This window comes from Gadus chalcogrammus, chromosome 19 (genome assembly GCF_026213295.1).
Source record: "Gadus chalcogrammus isolate NIFS_2021 chromosome 19, NIFS_Gcha_1.0, whole genome shotgun sequence".
Lineage (NCBI taxonomy): Eukaryota > Metazoa > Chordata > Actinopteri > Gadiformes > Gadidae > Gadus > Gadus chalcogrammus.
In genome coordinates, this window is record NC_079430.1 from 6,946,933 (window position 1) to 6,964,916 (window position 17,984).

The following is a 17,984-nucleotide window of genomic DNA, read 5'->3' on the forward strand; positions in this document are numbered from 1 at the left end:
CTCATGCATCTCTATGAATCTGATTCACTTTTTACCCTCATCTGTTACGTGGAAATGTGTTAGTTGTCATCTTTGGAAGCTTTACGTGACTTGTGGGCTGTTTTATTATGTCACCATTGCAGAAGGGATTTGAATCTCAAAAGGCTCTCCTGGTGAAAGAGGATTTCCTCCTGACCTGAACAGCAGGATCAAGGCCTGGAGGAAGGTCTGGAAGTTGTTGTTGTAGTGGATGGCGGTGGCCTCGTTCAGCTCTATGTTCCCAAACACCTGGAGACAGCAGAGTAGGAGACTGGGATTAAGGGTGCACTCACACTAGGCCATCTGGCCGTGGCCGTTTTCACACCTAACCGTGCTCAAATCTGCCAGTGTGAGTGTGGCCAGTCTGGCCAGGCCAGGCCAACTTGGCCACTTGGGAGAGGTGTGCTGCTACGGTACAGATGCTAATGAGCCGACACGCTCACACGCACGGCTAGTCCATGCGACGACCATGGACATAATAAAGGCGACGAGCCTTCTTTCCCATAAAACGGTAAACATGGCGTCAAGTGGTTCAACTGTTGGTTCACGTTGGTCCCATAGAGAAGTCGAGTGTCTGTTAGCCATTTGGGCAGACGATGCTATTCAGAATCAGCAAAGTGCGAACTGTGTTCTCTGTGTTGTTGTCCATTGTTGTTAAAACTCTGACTGGCGGCAGACTTTATTATGGTCCATGCTGCGGACCCTTGGTGATGACGTGTTACGACGTGATGACGTATGTACAAGAGCCTACCGTGGCCAGGCCACGGCCAGATGGCCTAGTGTGAGTGCAGGCCAGAGAACAATGGGGCCAGTTGAGCACGGTTAGGTATGAAAACGGCCAACGGCCACGGCCAGATGGCCTAGTGTGAGTGCACCCTTAGACCAAGAGCAACAACAGCAAAAAGTGAAGCAAACAGAGAAGTAAAAAAAAGAAGTAGAAAAGGTCAAACTATACGATGCATGTCAAGTCCATTTCATGTGAATCAAGCTGAACACAAACGCAGAGTTAGTCTCAAAGGGCTTCGCATGCCCACGTTTAACGGCCTGACCTAACCCTTAGCAAGCTTAATGACTATAAAGAAGATCTCCCCAGATCCAGAGGGAAGAAACCGTGAGAGGGAAAATCGCTACATGGCTAGCACAGACAGGGAACCCCACAACGGACATAGCACCTAGCGTTCTAAACCTGTTAATCCCCATCCTCCAACCAGCGAGTCAGATGCTATACCCCAGACAGGAATCTGCGCCACGGGGCTAGCACCTAGCACACTAATCCTCTTAGTCACCATCACCAGCAACCAGATCAGATGCTACACTACAGAACGGGATCACCTAGCACGCTAAACCTGTTAGTCACTGGTGTCCACCAACCAGGACAGATGTGACTCGACAGAAAGGGAACACCACTATGGAGCTATCACCTAGCACGCTAAACCTGTTAGTCACTGGTGTCCACCAACCAGGACAGATGTGACTCAACAGACAGGGAACACCACTATGGAGCTATCACCTAGCACGCTAAACCTGTTAGTCACCGTCGTCAATCAACCGTGTGCCAGATTCAATTAACGGTTGGCATGGTGGTACACTGTGTGCTAGTGTGTGTGTGTGTGTGTGTGTGTGTGTGTGTGTGTGTGTGTGTGTGTGTGTGTGTGTGTGTGTGTGTGTGTGTGTGTGTGTGTGTGTGTGTGTGTGGATTGATGCTATGTTTTTCTTTGCGAATAAACCGTGTGGGTTTGTTGGTTTGCTGATAAGTTGGTCTGTTTGGTTGATGTGTGTGCAACTGTAAGTGAGAGAGAAGAGAGTGAGGAATAGATAGAGAGAAGGAGTAAGGAAGAGAGTGACAGAGAGGGAGACAGACGAACAGTAAGAGAGGAACGGAGGGAGAGCGACAGAGGGCAGGAGAGAGAGATGAGAGGGAAGAAGAGATTTAGAGAGGAACATAGAGACAGAGAGAGAGTGGGTGGAGGGAGCAACCAACAGAGAGAGAGTTCATCAGAGAGAGAGAAACAGAGGGAAGTAGAGAGAGAGAGAGAGAGAGAGAGAGGGAAGTAGAGAGAGAGAAAGAGAGAGAGAAAGAGAAGAGAAAGAGAAAGAGAAGAGAGAGAGAGAGAGAGAGAGAGAGGAGAGAGAGAGAGAGAGAGAGAGAGAGAGAGAGAGAGAGAGAGAGAGAGAGAGAGAGAGAGAGGGAAGTAGAGAGAGAGAAAGAGAGAGAGAAAGAGAAAGAGAAAGAGAGAGAGAGAGAGAGAGAGGAAAAGAGAGAGTGGTAGAACATCCTCCTCTGTCTGTGTCCATGCATCAATAACCCCCCATGCTGGAGTTGACCCATAGAGACAGCTTTAAAGGGCCCTGCAGGCCCTCTCTATTATTCATCTCACCCCAGACCAGAGCAACACCACTGGGCAACCAACACGCAGCCTCCCCCCGGGGTCAACACACACCCACGGACCCCCAGTCATCCGCTGTCTGCCACGTGACCTCACTTTGCCACAGTGTTGTTGATGTTGTTGTCAATCACAGATATTAACGGTTATGTAGTCGGGGAAGGAGTAGATCACAGTTGGGAGTGTGTGTAACACTTTAGAATAATGGTTCATTAATAAACCATTAATTAACATGACACGATTGCAGTAAATAGCTTTACTATATAGCATTAGCAAAGAGGTAAGGTTAAAGGCCAATTTCCAAAATTGGCCAATTTCCAAAATCGGAAGCGCCACGGCAGCGACGCGGCTGTGTTCCGTACTGCAATCCCCACTGGAAGCGGCACGGACACGTTCCAACAGATGGCTCAAGACGTGCATAATTATAATAAGTATCCATACAATATTATTCACAAGTCATTCAAACCATCTATATTATAATATATATATATATATACATAGGCCTACCTTATAATCCACCATACACATAACCCATTAAATACGGTAGACCTATGATTTCTAGATGTCATGGCAACGTCCACTCGCGACACTGGACTTGCGAGGCATCGACGCGGACTTTCATTGCCACTGACTAGCTATCGATACCATACCATAGATAGAGAATTGCATAAGGATCGATGTGAGCTCATGAATATTCATGCACAAAGGCAAACTGATTGGCTGTAGTCGTGTTCTGAGACACGGCAGCGAACCGGCAACTTTCAGAAATAGAAGAGGCAAGTATCGTAAACGAAGTGCCGGTTTGGGGACGGTTCCGTGCCGTGCCGGTGCCGTATCCAGTGGAATAGCCTACGTTCACTTTAATGGTTTCCATTATTTTCGGCGAGCGATTCGCTGCCGTGCCGCTTCTGTGCCGATTCCAGTGGAAATTGGCCTTGAGTGAGTTAAGTTAAGTTAGTTAGTTAGTTACCCTATTATATAATGTATAAATAAATACATTAGTGAAAATGAACACCATTACCGTAGTTAACATGGACACCATTAGTAAAAAGGAACACTATCAGTCAATGCTTGTTACTGTTGGTTAATGCTTACTACTACAATAATTCATGTTAATTAATGGTTAATCAATGTAGGTTGTATGTGTGTGCGTGTGTGCGTGTGTGTGTTTTGTTGAAACCACCGTTGATGTATGAATGTGTGCAAGAATGCGTTTAAGAATGGGTGAAGGTGAGGAAACATTGTAAAGCGCCTTGAACTGCAACCAGTTCGAGAAGCGCTGTATAAATGCAGTCTATTTATTTCCCATTCATCGTGTCATAAAGGGGCATACTGTGCCACACTTTTTGAAGGAAGCTTCGCAGTCAGAAGACATGACAATAACGCCAGAATGCCTTGTTCCCTGTGTTCTCGTTCTGAGAGGCAGGCCTTGTTTGTGTGAGTGTATGCTGATTTAAGGATTGGCTCCTATAGCTGCGGATGCTATTAGCATTGATCCAACGCCTCGCTCAGTGTACACACGGCAGTGAGGAGCTGGGCTGTGGAGGAGACCTTATGGATGAGCTGGTCCAGATGGAGGCTGTGTTTGCGTGTCGGTGGTGGAGAGGGATGTAGATTGCATTGATAAGCCGAGGGGAGGCGGGTCTGCAGTGCGGTTGCTCACAAAGATGTTCAGGAGGCACTGCGAGATTCTCTGCTTATTATTTTATAGGGGGAATGTTGGGCAGCCCTGGACGGACTGTAAAGTCTGAACGCAGGGCTGTTTGTTAACCACAATGCTGCAGGGGGCTCAGGAAGATTTAAACGGCTGAGGTTGTTCGCAATGTGAAAAACCATGCAAAGTACTAGAGTCTTCTATGATGAATAAAAATGGTAAGAAATAGTAGTAAAAATAAAGTCAGTCAGTCAGTCAGTCAGTCAGTCAGTCAGTCAGCCAGCCAGCCAGCCAGCCAGCCAGCCAGCCAGCCAGCCAGTCTGTCTGTCTGTCTGTCTGTCTGTCTGTCTGTCTGTCTGTCTGTCTGTCTGTCTGTCTGTCTGTCTGTCTGTCTGTCTGTCTGTCTGTCTGTCTGTCTGTCTGTCTGCCTGTCTGCCTGTCAGTCAGTGTGTGTTGGGTGGTAACTCACCTGCATGCCGATGATGGCGTAGATGAAGAACAGCATGGCGATGAGGAGGCAGACATAGGGCAGTGCCTGGGGAGAGACACACACACTGGGTCAGTACACACACACACACACACACCAACCCTGGGTCAACGCAAACAAAAAAAACACACACACTCTGGGTCAATAAGAAAAACTGAATTTATGCACAGTCAGAGACCCTGGTTCAATACACACAGTGACTGGATTCATGCAAGCATGTACACAAATGCATGAAGACACACACGCGCACACACACATACACACTCAAACATTCACCCACACACACAAGTACTAAATAAAACCCCCCCCCACACACACACAAACGCATACAGACTGGGTCAACACCCACGCACACACTCTGGCTCAATACAAAACACTGGATTCATGCACGCAGAGCCAAAGACCCTGGTTCGATTCACCCAGTGACTGGATTCATGCAAGCATGTACACAAATGCACGCTCACACAAAAACACAAAGGCACGCGCACACACAGTGGTTCAATACACACTACTGATATAGTGTATTGCCTGCCATTTTAGCCTTCCTTTTATTGCATCACTGTGTTCCACATGCTAATAAATCCAGGTCTTGTTTTCTTACATACAGGGGGTATGTGTAAGTACATACATGTGAGTGTTTGTGTGTGTATGTTACATTACATTACATTTATCTCAGGAAGCGGCAATAGAACCCTGCTTTTAAGAGCTACAATATAGAATCAAGCACTTTTTTGCATGCATGCGTGTGTGTGTATGCATGTGTGCACGTCTGTGTGTGTGTGTGTGTGTGTGTGTGTGTATGTCTGTGTGTTTTTGTGTGTGTACCTTGAAGGACTGTACGAAGGTCCACAGCAGGATTCTGATGGTGTGTGTGTCTGCCGTAATGTGTGTGTGTGTGTGTGTGTGTGTGTGTGTGTGTGTGTGTGTGTGTGTGTGTGTGTGTGTGTGTGTGTGTGTGTGTGTGTGTGTGTGTGTGTGTGTGTGTGCGTGCGTACCTTGAAGGACTGTACGAAGGTCCACAGCAGGATCCGGATGGTGTAGCCCTGCCTGAGGAGCTTGATGAGCCGCGCCGCCCGGAACAGTCTCAGAAAGCTGAGGTTGATCAGCTTGTCCTGCAGGGGGCGCACACAGAGGACCGTCACCCTCTACCACATGGCCCCCTCTAACCCAACCCCACTTCCACTCTCAGTGAATGCAGATACAGAGTGTTAAGAAGCAGCTAGGGGTTAAGGGTTGCATTCTCATGGTTATTGGTGTACAACCTGCAGTTGATCTAAACCTACCCTATTTGTATAAAAGACATGCAAAAAAGGCTTAGGCACGACTGCGCAGCGTAGCTTAGCCTAGCTTAGCTTCCTCCTCCACTGTAGGTTTCTGCCTACTGCTGAATCCTTTTCTCGTACATTGCAGTTTAATCATTTCACCCTCAAAGGCTGAATCGTGCCTCCTACATGTCTTCTGGCCGACTGGAAGTTGGACGTGCTAATTATTTATGAAATTAATCAAAGATTATGTTTTGATTTGAACGTGTTTATCTCCCCAACTAATGAGAGAGATAAAAAGTGCAAGAGATAGAGAGAAAGAGACAGAGACAGAGCGAGAGAGAGAGAGCACATCATTTATGGCAAGCTGAATGTTCAGTAATTATTAGTAAAAGTGAATCCAATATTACATTTCAATATGAACTATGAAATATTGAGCGATCGCAAAGGGACTAATTAAGCGACTCTCACTAAACAAATTAGGAGCAAGTGATGGAATATAGCGTCTTATTCACTCGAGTATAAAAATAAAATGTAGAATATTGAATCTCAAAGCCAGCAGCTGGCAATTTTCATACGTTAAGGTTACATGTTAACCACCACGTGTGATGGCTAATTAGCCATTACAAGCCTTCACTTAACCTACCCCTTTGTGCAACCCAAGTCGGAGTGTCCCAGCTAGCTAAGTCACAAAGGGTCGACCTCTGGGTGACCCTTTGTTCTGAAATTGCTTGTAATGGCTCATGAACGTCACACCCGGTGGTAAAATAGGGGCCCTTTAATGAGGGGGCGAACATGCAGGTTTTATTCAGCCAGTATGTCAGTCAGTCCCCAGATCCTGACTGAGTAAGGGTACGTCTCAACCAGTCCTCTATTGGAGCAGCAGGTGCTCGGTGGACAGCAGCTGGTTTAGGGGGACATTTAAAGCCCTCACAACAAAGATGAGCGGAGAAGGAGAATAGAAAACCAAAACAGAGGAATCAGCAGGCGGCGAGAGAAGCCACTTACCGTCTGCAGGGGAGGACGGTGAGGAGACGACCAGAGCGACAGAACCACAGCGGCACCACCGTCGAGGGAAAGGTGGAAGAGAGAGAGAGAGGAAATACCAGATGCTGGCCATCACAGAAACAATCACACAAACACAGACAGACTCGGCCGCAAATGGAACCTCAAACTCCTCGTGAAATGCCAAATTGGTGCCGTTATATATGCCGAGGATATTGAGAACGTATGTGTCCGTCTGTTAGAATGTAGAACAGATTACGCCACCCAATCCAAACAACATAGCTGCTATGATTATTATTGTGTTTAAACGTAATAACTGTTTAAATCTACCTAATATCACCTAACGGCCATATTGGCTTAGCTAGGTGGGGAAACATTCTAGTCTAGTCGAGTCTTTGGAAACCATGACAACTCAAAGAAAAAGGTTTTTCCACCCTAACATACGCAACACTAGCACAATATTGCCGCAAGGTGATTCAACTCTAGAAATGACATTTTCCATGATTTGTATGGAGCTTTTTTCTGCATTTCAGCTGTCGTGAGTATGAACCCTATCGCTGGACCCTATCTTGGTCTGAGCTCAGCCAATAGGAAGATGAGCTCAAGCTTCTGGGCATGGCAGGAGGTGGAGTGGGCTCTCTTACATTACACTCCGTCACCAAGATGTCCGTGATGCTGCCCAGTACCGTCACAAAGTCAAACACGTTCCACGCCGCCTTCAGGTAGTTCTGTTACCACAGACAGACAGACAGAGGAGAGAGACACACATAACGACAGCAGGAGAGGAGGACAGACAGGCAGAGAGAGGTAAAGAAGACAGACAGGCAGACAAAAAAAAACAAATGGTTGTACAGACAGACAGATGGACAGATAATCAGATAAGATAGAGTCAGACGGGGAAACAGACAGAGGTAGACCGAAAAACCATTAGGGAGAGGTACAGACACACAGACAGATGGAAGGACAGGCTGATTATTATATAGTCATTTGCTTTGGTTAGATTCAGGCTTAAGGTCTTTCTGTCTATTTTGTTTTTCTCTGTCAAAGCAGTGTGTGTGTGTGTGTGTGTGTGTGTGTGTGTGTGTGTGTGCGTGTGCAGGTGTGTTGGTATGTGTGCGGGGGTGAGAGTGTGTCTGCCTACGGGCGGCTCTGAGCCCAATCTGCGGGCCCTAGCAGGTGGAGGTAGGCGGTGTGTGAGAGCAGCTCATTAAATAAATGGTCCTTGTAACCTGCCTGCTGGCGGAGGGACGGAGCACTGAGGGCGGGGGATGGGTGTTCCTTCAGGCCTCCTCTCCCTGCTCAGCCCCCTTGTCTCTCCCTTTCTCTCCCTTATCCCCCCATCTGCTCCTCACACCCTCCGTTGGTTCTCTGGTCTGTATCATAAACCCCCACCACCCCCCCCCCCTCACCGTGACAACTGTAACCCTTGGAAACGGGCCATTGAGGGACCCTCTCTAGACAGAGATCAGACCTCCACAGTTTTAAAAAAATAAACGGATTCGGGAGAGCCCTTCCTGAATTCATAATCCCAGAAAACGTCATTAGTCATTTTGAAGACGCTTTTATCCAAAGAGACATACTGTCTTCAATAAGACATTTTCCACTTTAGAAATGAGGGGGTTTGAACCACACTATCCTCGGTGTGTGAACTCCTTCACCCTAACCGCTCCACTCCCCTGCTCCTGTCCCTAGCAGACGGTCTGGGTTAGGCGTGGCTCACCAGGGGTCCGAAGGCGATGATCTTCAGGATACACTCCAGGGTGAAGAGGGCTGTGAAGATGATGTTGAGGTACTTCAGCATGGCCTCGTAGGGGGCTGGGGCGCCGTAGAACTGACAGGGGGAAGGGAACCACGCTCAGTCATCTGCCACACTCAGATTACAGCGTTGGCCTTTGTTTGTTTCATTAGGTGTTCACAGAGTATTTGTGGATACCTATCATTTTTGTAGTTTTAAGTTGTAGCAGTAGTTGACACCGTAATTATGGATCGACACATATCCCCATTTTTGGGGTGACACAGATAGGATACAGTGTTGAGGAATAAAGCGATGATCTTTGCTGGTTTTTACATAAAACTGCAACATAGGCCTTGAAAATAATCAGCCTTGAAAATCTTCTATTTTCACGCCATCTACCAAAAATACAAATTTAGATTGATCTATCATTGCACCCGGGTGGTGATACAAAAAGGTCTCATTCTAGGTAAGTGTAAAGTAAAATGGAGGTATAAACCTTCATCATGAGGACGATGGTGTTGAGTGCGATCATGGTCATGATGGCGTACTCAAACGGAGGGGACACCACAAACTTCCACATCCGGTACTGGAACGACTCCTTGTTCTCTGGCATGTGCCTGGTCAGGGGCCTGGCGTTGATGGCAAAGTCTATACACGCCCTCTGGTGGTATACACAGGAGATAGGAGGGAGGGAGGGAGGGAGGGAGGGAGGGAGGAGGGGGGGGAGGGAGGGAGGGAGGGAGGGAGGGAGGGAGGGAGGGAGGGGAGGAAGAAGGAGAGGGAGGGAGGGAGGGAGAAGGGGAGGGAGGGAGGGAGGGAGGGAGGGAGGGAGGAAGGGAGGGAGGGGAGGAAGAAGGGGAGGGAGGGAGAGAGGGGAGGAAGAAGGGTGGGAGGGAGGGGGGGGAGGAAGAAGGGTGGGAGGGAGGGAGGGAGGGAGGGAGGGAGGGAGGGAGGGAGGGAGGAGGGAGGGAGGGAGGGAGGAAGAAGGGGAGGGAGGGAGAGAGGGGAGGAAGAAGGGTGGGAGGGAGGGGGGGGAGGAAGAAGGGTGGGAGGGAGGGGGGATGGATGAAACGATGGAAGGAAAGTAAGAAAGAATCAAGAAGGAACAAGAACACAGGATATAACTTACCCTCAACATCACTAGCTCTCAAAGTACTGCAGTAATCAAGTGATCTGCTACCATGTTTATTATTAACCTTGAGAATACATCTGAAACAAGTCCACATCGGTAAAGGCAACACGTACGGCCCCAGGTAGCATGTTTTTAGAGTGCTCTGCATCCAAAAGAGCAAATTGCAAGCAAACGTTGATTGCTGGCCAGAAATAAGGCACGGCCATTTATTTATATAGCACCCTTCAAAAGCAAAGGCCATTCAGGGTGCTTCACGAAGGCAGGAATAACATTTTAATGACATTTAAAGGACAATCATTGAAAGACAGAAAAAGACAAAATTGAAAAGAGAAATACCAAATAAAAATAGAAGGTAAATATACAACCTTCACCTCGACTCCATCCACATCTACCCCCATGATTATCCCCCACAAACCCCACCCATTTCCCCCAGCACCCTCACACACCAACCCCACCCACTGACACCACCACCACCACCTCCAGCCTCACCTCCACCAACCTCCACCCACCTCGTTCTTCTCCAGGCTGCACTCCGCCATGGCCTTGTCCCCCTGCTCCTGGAAGGTGATGATGATGAGGGCCACGAAGATGTTCACGAAGAAGAAGGGGAACACCACGAAGTAGACCACGTAGAAGATGGAGGTCTCCATGCGGAAGCCCGGACTGGGCCCCTTGTCCTCGTAGGTGGCGTCCACCGAGTGCTTTAGGACCCTGGGGAGGGGACCAGGACGGGGATGGGGACCTTTCAAGTCATTTTTTAAGTATGCTTAAAAACTGTCATCTTAAGCGTACCTTAGACCTTTTTACCAGCATAATTCATACTTAAAGGAGAACCTTAAGGCCCGATCCCATTTCTACCCCTTACCCCTTCCACTTACCCCTCCCCCTTGTTTTTAAGGGGTAAGGGTAAGGGGTAAGGGTAAGGGTAAGGGGTAAGGGGTAAGGGGAAGGGGTAAGGGGTTGAAATGGGATTGGGCCTTAGTATGCTAACCTAAGTATGCTTCATGTGTTTTTTTTTACAAAAATCTTTGTGTACAATCCACTCGGTACACCTGTATTCACTGTAGGTCACTTTGAGTAAAACCTCTGCTGAAGTACCTAATACACCAACTAGTATTTAGAGACCGATGCGACTGATATGGGAGGACTCAAGGTCACTCGTGGGCGACAGCAGCCAAGCGATGGAGCTTTCAAAAAGGCAGTTTCCACGGTGACTTATTGAAAAAGCACTTTTGATGCTGATGCGCTTTTCTTATCGCCGAGTGTGAAATCAGGCGAGACGCGACACACCTGCTGCTCCGGAGATCCCTGCCCAGGAGAGCAGTCGCAAACTTTCACATGACGAATTGGATGTTCAGCGACTAATTAAGCGGCTAATTAACTAATTAATAAATTTTAAATCTAGTTTATTTGCATAATATTAACATATGTTAATTTATCAGGCCAACATCTGCTTCACACACATTGTTACTCTCTGGTTTCCTCTGATTATCTTCTTACTTTTGGTTTGAAGGAATCATCATATTTCTAAATGTACCAAAAAAACATTGATAAATATTTGTTTTTAATATATTTATATAGCTACTCTTCAAGGAACATGATGGATGATACGTACAGGCTTCAAATTGTATCTTTCTGTATGTATTTCCAAGAAGGGGTCATAAATGGATAAGCTGCTGGCGCTGCTAATCATTGACTATGGCTAATGTAGCGCTAGCATGTTGTGTAACATAACATGCTGTATATGCTGAGGCTACACATATGTCGTAGCTTCGGGATACTCAATGGACCCGAAGTCATTCGCGCGAGTAGCTGAGAGGAAACTGTATTTAAATACAATATAACCAGAGGGAAAACAAAAATGATATCTACCAGGATTGGGAAACCTTCAAGGACTAAACCAATCAGAGTCCTGCTTTGGCTAAAACCATCTCTATTAACCTAACCCTACTTCAAGTTTCAAGAGTTGATTCAGAATGACAGCGCTGTGATTACTCCTAACTGGGCCACAAACCATCTCCACGAAGCAACCTCCCCACCATCAGAATGGTTTGGTTTGGAATCAGAGCGATGTCATAATAGATCCGTGTATCACCCTACGCAAATCTTCCCAATGGCATGGTGGCTCAGACGCAGTGTGGTGCAGGCGGGGACTTACATGGGCCAGCCCTCACCGGTGGACACGGTGAAGAGGGTGAGGAAGGCCCACAGCACGTTGTCGTAGTGGAAGTCATACTTCTTCCACTCCCGGGTCTTGGCCGTCACCTCATCCCGTTCGTAGTCCAGGAACTGACCCCTGGTAGTGGGGGGGGGGAGGGAGGGAGGGAGGGAGGGAGGGAGGGAGGTGGATGGTGGTGGTGGATATGGTGGAGGGTGGGGATGATATCATGGTGGTGAATGAAAAAAATGTGATATTGGCGGAGGTGATGGTGGTGTTGTGGTGATTGAGGAAGGATGGAGAGGTGGTGGTGGAGGTGGGTGTTGGAGGAGGTGGGTGGGTGGGGATGAGGGTGGTGGTGAAGAAGGAGAGTGAGGATGTGGAGGTGGTGGTAGTGGAGGAGATGGGTGGAGTTGAGGGGGGTGGAGGATGAGATGTAGGTGGTGGTAGAGGAGGGGGTGGGTTGGGTTGAAGGGGTGGTAGAGGAGGAGGTGGGTGGGGTTGAAGGGGTGGTAGAGGAGGAGGTGGGTGGGGTTGAAGGGGTGGTAGAGGAGGAGGTGGGTGGGGTTGAAGGGGTGGTAGAGGAGGGGGTGGGTTGGGTTGAAGGGGTGGTAGAGGAGGAGGTGGGTGGGGTTGAAGGGGTGGTAGAGGAGGGGGTGGGTGGGGTTGAAGGGGTGGTAGAGGAGGAGGTGGGTGGGGTTGAAGGGGTGGTAGAGGAGGAGGTGGGTGGGGTTGAGGGTAGTAGCAAAAGAGGAAGTAAAATACATATTATTAAAATAACTAAAATGAGGAGGTGAGTCAGAAAAACAGAGCAATTAGCTTTGAGGGAGATAATTGACATATTGTTGAATCCAACAAAAAAATCACCAAAAATAGCTTCAAAATGAAACGGTAGTATAAGCGCAGGTTTTGATTTTGTAATTATACTAGAATTATGTAAAAAATTTCAGCTGCATGCATTCGGGGAGAGTGTTCAATAAGTAATGGTAGGCAAAGAGAAAAATATTTTTTAACATGAAGCTGTAAAAAGCTCAATCAACAAGTAGAGAATACACCTTTATTCTATAACCGCAAGCGGTGATTAACGGGGTCCGAGCAAAATGAAAAGTCAAGAACACACTAATGGAATATATATAAATATGACATATCATTATGAAGGAAAGATGATGATGATCCCCTTAATGCCATACTGTGCCTCAGCTTTCAGGTGACTGGGCTGCAGAGCAATGACCGAATGTCGTGTTCAGCTTGTTCATAATTGTCTAATTGGGATTCAAACTCTCAACCTAGGGATCACGACCAGCCCAAGGCATTATCCCATAGAGCCACTGACAAAGCTAAACTGTAGCCTCATTCACATGGTACAAATGTCTATTGATAAGCACACAACATCCCGAAAACTCCAAGCAAACATTTCTCAAATGAATTAAGGGCTTTCTTAAAAGCAAATACCTGAAAAAATCTTTGAAATTCTGGGGAAATTAAACATTTGTAGTCAAGAACACTAACGGAAGAAATATTAATGTGACAAAGTTAATTATAAAGGAAGAATGGTTAACGAAGAAGTTCCCCTTAATGCCATACTGTGTCTTGGCAGAAAGATTCTTGGAAACGAATGAGCCAAAATGTTGATTGCCTGATGAATTTCAGGTGCTGTTCAATGTTGTGTTTCTTAAAGGAGTAGCAATGACAGAATGTCATGTTCAGCTAGTTAATAATGCTCTAATGGGGATTCGAACACTCAACCTAAGGATCACCAGTACAAGGCATTATCCCATTGAGCCATTGCTATTCATGAACTGCATGAAGCCTCATTCACATCGTGAAAATGTATATTGATAAGCACACAACATCAAGAAAACTCCAAGCACACTTTTCACAAGAGAATTAAGGGCTTTTCTTAAAAGAGTACAGATCGGAAAATTTGCACTGTGAGTGGTATCCACCTAATGATAGCCGTATGGTAGTTATTTGAGACTGTGGACTTTTGGCTTTTCTATGAAATTGGGGGAAAAGTAAACATTTTTAGAGCAGAAGACCAGGGTGAAAAAGGTGCATCGAATTTTAGAGATAAATATGATGAAAGAATTTTGAGTCCAGGTCAATCTGGGAAGGAGAAATAAAGCTCGTTCATAATTTTTTTCATGGGTTTATGGGTAGTGGGGGGTATTGGTAACCATACCTGAAAATTTCAAGAACTGCAGTATGACTTTTGCAGAATTTGAGAAAAAAAAAAAAGTCACAGAAACAATAGGAACTAATAAATGTATTCAAACCCAGCGTGGTTTACAGTGCCTTTTGAAGCACATTACGTGAGTAGGTGATGCAGATTGTAGTTATTTAAGAGAGAAGTGGACGTGGAATTCAAGAACTTCCTGTTGGTGTGCTTCACAGTGGGCCTGATAGCCAATCAGCAGAAATATGGAAACCAGTCCTGCAATAAAACATGGCTCCTTATCCAACCTTTATGTGTCAATCACAGTTTACAGTACATGATCAAACTAACATTGTCTGGAGTCTGAGAGAGGCCCAAAAATACATGAGGGCAAACTTGGACAAAACTGATATTATTTTCATTAGCCAACTACTCAGTGGAATACACTGCAAGCCTCATTCTCTACTCCACCAGGGTTTCCTAGCTGCGGGACGGGACCCACATGGGGTCTGGCTCCGGTTGGAGGGGGGGGCGCAGCCTGCCATTACATTCAACACTCCGAGCACGGCCACAACGGTTGATCCTTAAAGCATCACCCATTCTGCTGTGCTCAGGGTCTTTCAGAGCTCAGGGTTTTCTGAGCGTCTGCTCCCACGTCTGCATGAGCGAGTCCTCTGGGTGCGGACCCCCCAGATAAGTTAGTTTAGAAGACAGACCCCTGCTGGACAGGGAGGGCGGTGCATGGTGCGTGGTACCTGCAGTCCTTCTGCAGGCCCTTGGACTCGTCGGTGCAGTAGAAGAACTTGCCCTTGAACAGCTGCACGGCGATGACGGCGAAGATGAACATGAAGAGCCTGTAGACGATGAGGATGTTCAGCACGTTCTTCAGAGAGTTCACCACGCAGTCAAACACCGCCTGGGGGACACACACACACACACACACACACACACACACCCACACACACACACACACACACCACACACACACAACACACACACACACACACACACACACACACACACACACACACACACACACACACACACGTTATGTGACATACATTGACATACCTTGACATGCAGACACACATACGTATACATACATGATACAGAAACATATGATAATATTTGGACACACAAACACACACACACAGACAAACACACACACACGATTACAGAAACACAAGATAATAGAAAAGCATGATATTACGTAGACACACAGACCCACATACACACACAAGAAATGCACTTCAAAGAAAGTTACAGAAATACATTACATCACCTCCGAGAACCTTTAACAAACTTGGATCAAGTGCTCCTCTCTCTCACTCTCTCTCCCCCCCTCCCACTCCCTCTCTCTTTCTCTCCCCCTCTGGTGATTGCCTCATTGTGATTGAACAGCGTTCTGCACGGACAGCGTGTGCTGTGATCGCCCCTAGATGAAGTGCATTGTAGATCGACTGTGACACGTATGCTAGTAGCCAGTGGTTACACTGCAGGAGGAAACCGCTCCATCAAGCCCTCTGGCCTTCTTGTAGAGGAGACCGACACTCTGTCCTGATGACGAGGAGCCCAACACTTCCTCCACAGGCCATACTGCCATGTCTCAGGCTCTACCTGCACTATTTCAACAGGTGCATTTCAGTTTGTACTAAGCAACTTTTAATAACTAAGCAAGATTTGAGGCTCTTGAGGCTCTTCTTGATCTACTTCTTGCCCACAGGCTAGACTGTGGACATGGGGGTTCAAACCCACAATTTTAGGGTTTGGAGTCAAACCCTGATCATTATTATACCCCGATATACCTTCAAATACATTAACGGTCTGACTATTTGTAGGCATCCAGGGATTCACCATGCGAGATGAGCTGGATACTTGAGTGCTTGGTCTACGCCTGGTCTATCTCCATTACCATAACCCCAAGTTATTCAGTCTATTGTGCCCCATTCATTACTTTAGTCTCATCATCCTGATTGTCAAACGTCAATCGCCTTGGTTTAGTCAAGCATCGGGGAGACTTTGATTTCCAACTGTCATCCTAGGTTCATCTCAATCGGCATAACCCTAAGTCATTCCATCGATTCTGTCAGATCCATTACTTTGGTCTGATTAACCAACATATACAACATAAATTGCCTGGGTCTAATCAAGGATCTGAGAGTGTTTGACTTCCAACTGCCATCCTTGGTCCATCCCAATGACCCTGTTCCGTCAGATCCATTACTTTTGTCTGATCCTCCTCTTCTCATACATCAGCTGGTTGAGTGGAGGGATTTGTTTGAAGGGCTTGTCATTGGTGGACCACTGTGCAGGTGTGCTCAGGGCTTGGTGATGGAGCGTCCATTTGCATTTATATTGATTATTTATCAGGAGAGAGGCAGCAGGGTCCGTGAGGGCTTTCTATTATGATGGATGGATGCTCTTTTATGTCATCATATGAGATTAGTGGATCAAACGCCACATCTACTTATTCGTGATTTATGCTTTATCAGGTGAGTGGATCTCCATCGTTAAGCAGGATTCAAAACAGTTGGACGGACAAAAGACACGTTTGGATTGCAGAGCTGTTTAATTGTAGTCGCATCGTTCCTCATGCATGATAGAAGGAATCAAAATCCTATAATCAGGGATGCGTAACGGTCATCAAAACAAAACTACCAGTGAATCTCGTCTACTTTGACGTTTCGCCAACTGCAAAGAAAAGGCAAACGGAGCCGGAGCAGAAGAAAATATTTTTTTTACGAAAAGTGGCTCCAAGATGTGCCGTGGCTCGAAACGAATGATGAGCGCACTGGGTAAGTTTATAACATCAGAATGTTATTACAACATAGCTACATGCAGAGTGAATACCACAGACCATCTCCTGTACTCACCTGTATAACTCACAAAAAAATGTATGCGCACCCCTGCTTATAGGTTTGATCTAATATTGTGAATGAATCTATCTTTAATAAAAAAACGTAATTTCACACCCTCACAGTGACGTTGGCACTGACGGCACTGACGTTGACCATTTAATTGACATACAGTACGTCATAAAACATGGAGCAGCTCGGTCTAAGTTATGAAATGCTTTGGCATGAAACATAGTTTTTATGTTGAACACATAAAAGTCAAGCTGGCTGTAGGGTAAGGCTTGGCACCGGGGGCCACATACATCTTAACCGTCTTTTATGGGGAAGGAAAATATAAAAATGTAAACTGTGTTAGTCAAATTGAAAGAGAGAGAGCGAGAGAGAGAGCGAGAGCGAGACCGAGAGAGAGGGACAGGCAGAGAGCGAAAGTCAGATCCGGAGAGAGAGAGCACCAAGATACAGAGAGAGACAGAGTCCCAGAGAGAGTTCTGGGCCGCCCCTACCTTGAGCTTAGGCAGCCTCTTGATGGTTTTGAGGGGACGCAGCACTCGGAGGACCCTCAGGGACTTGATGGTGTTGATGTCCTTACCCTTGGTCCCCCTGTGGGAGAACAGGGAGGGTCAGGGAGGGAACCAGTGGGCTGATCGTTACAGGGATATATAAAGGGACATGGCCTGAAACAGGAAGCAGGAAGCAGGTGCTTCGTCGGAACCACTGCTGTCAATCACTCTATTCACTAAAGTAAGTGTTGTAATAGCTCAGGAGTGTGGAGAGTGTGTGTGTGCGTGTGTGTTCATGCATGTGTGTGTGTGTGTGTGTGTGTGTGTGTGTGTGTGTGTGTGTGTGTGTGTGTTGTGTGTGTTGTGTGTGTGTGTGTGTCTGTGTGTATGCGTGTGTGTGTGCACGCACGTGCTTGCTTGTATGTGTGTGCGTGTCTGTATGTGGTCACGCGTGTGTGTCTGTTCATGCATTTGCGATTGCCTATCTGGTGAGTGTGAAGAAGGGGGTGGGGTATAATATATAACATAGTAAGTGTGAATATATAAGTGTGTGAGTATATGTCGGTTCCATCACCACAGTGAGAAGTGACATTGCCCAAGGGCGTTCGGACTCTCAGAAGCTTCATTATTGGACCAATC

General features: G+C 46.8%; 1 protein-coding gene across 1 annotated transcript in view; it reads right to left on the reverse strand.

The window, feature by feature from the left end:
- The window catches only part of cacna1bb (calcium channel, voltage-dependent, N type, alpha 1B subunit, b), a 123,283-nt gene that overhangs the window by 20,424 nt on the left and 84,875 nt on the right, over positions 1-17,984 (reverse strand). Inside the window, exons 28-38 of the mRNA XM_056578968.1 lie at positions 17,349-17,445; positions 14,746-14,906; positions 11,836-11,973; positions 10,187-10,388; positions 9,042-9,206; positions 8,531-8,641; positions 7,455-7,538; positions 6,814-6,816; positions 5,539-5,655; positions 4,526-4,591; positions 176-267 (exon numbers count right to left, since the gene is read on the reverse strand). Coding sequence (XP_056434943.1) covers positions 176-267; positions 4,526-4,591; positions 5,539-5,655; positions 6,814-6,816; positions 7,455-7,538; positions 8,531-8,641; positions 9,042-9,206; positions 10,187-10,388; positions 11,836-11,973; positions 14,746-14,906; positions 17,349-17,445 — 1,236 coding nt within the window. The remainder of the gene's footprint in view (positions 1-175; positions 268-4,525; positions 4,592-5,538; positions 5,656-6,813; positions 6,817-7,454; positions 7,539-8,530; positions 8,642-9,041; positions 9,207-10,186; positions 10,389-11,835; positions 11,974-14,745; positions 14,907-17,348; positions 17,446-17,984) is intronic.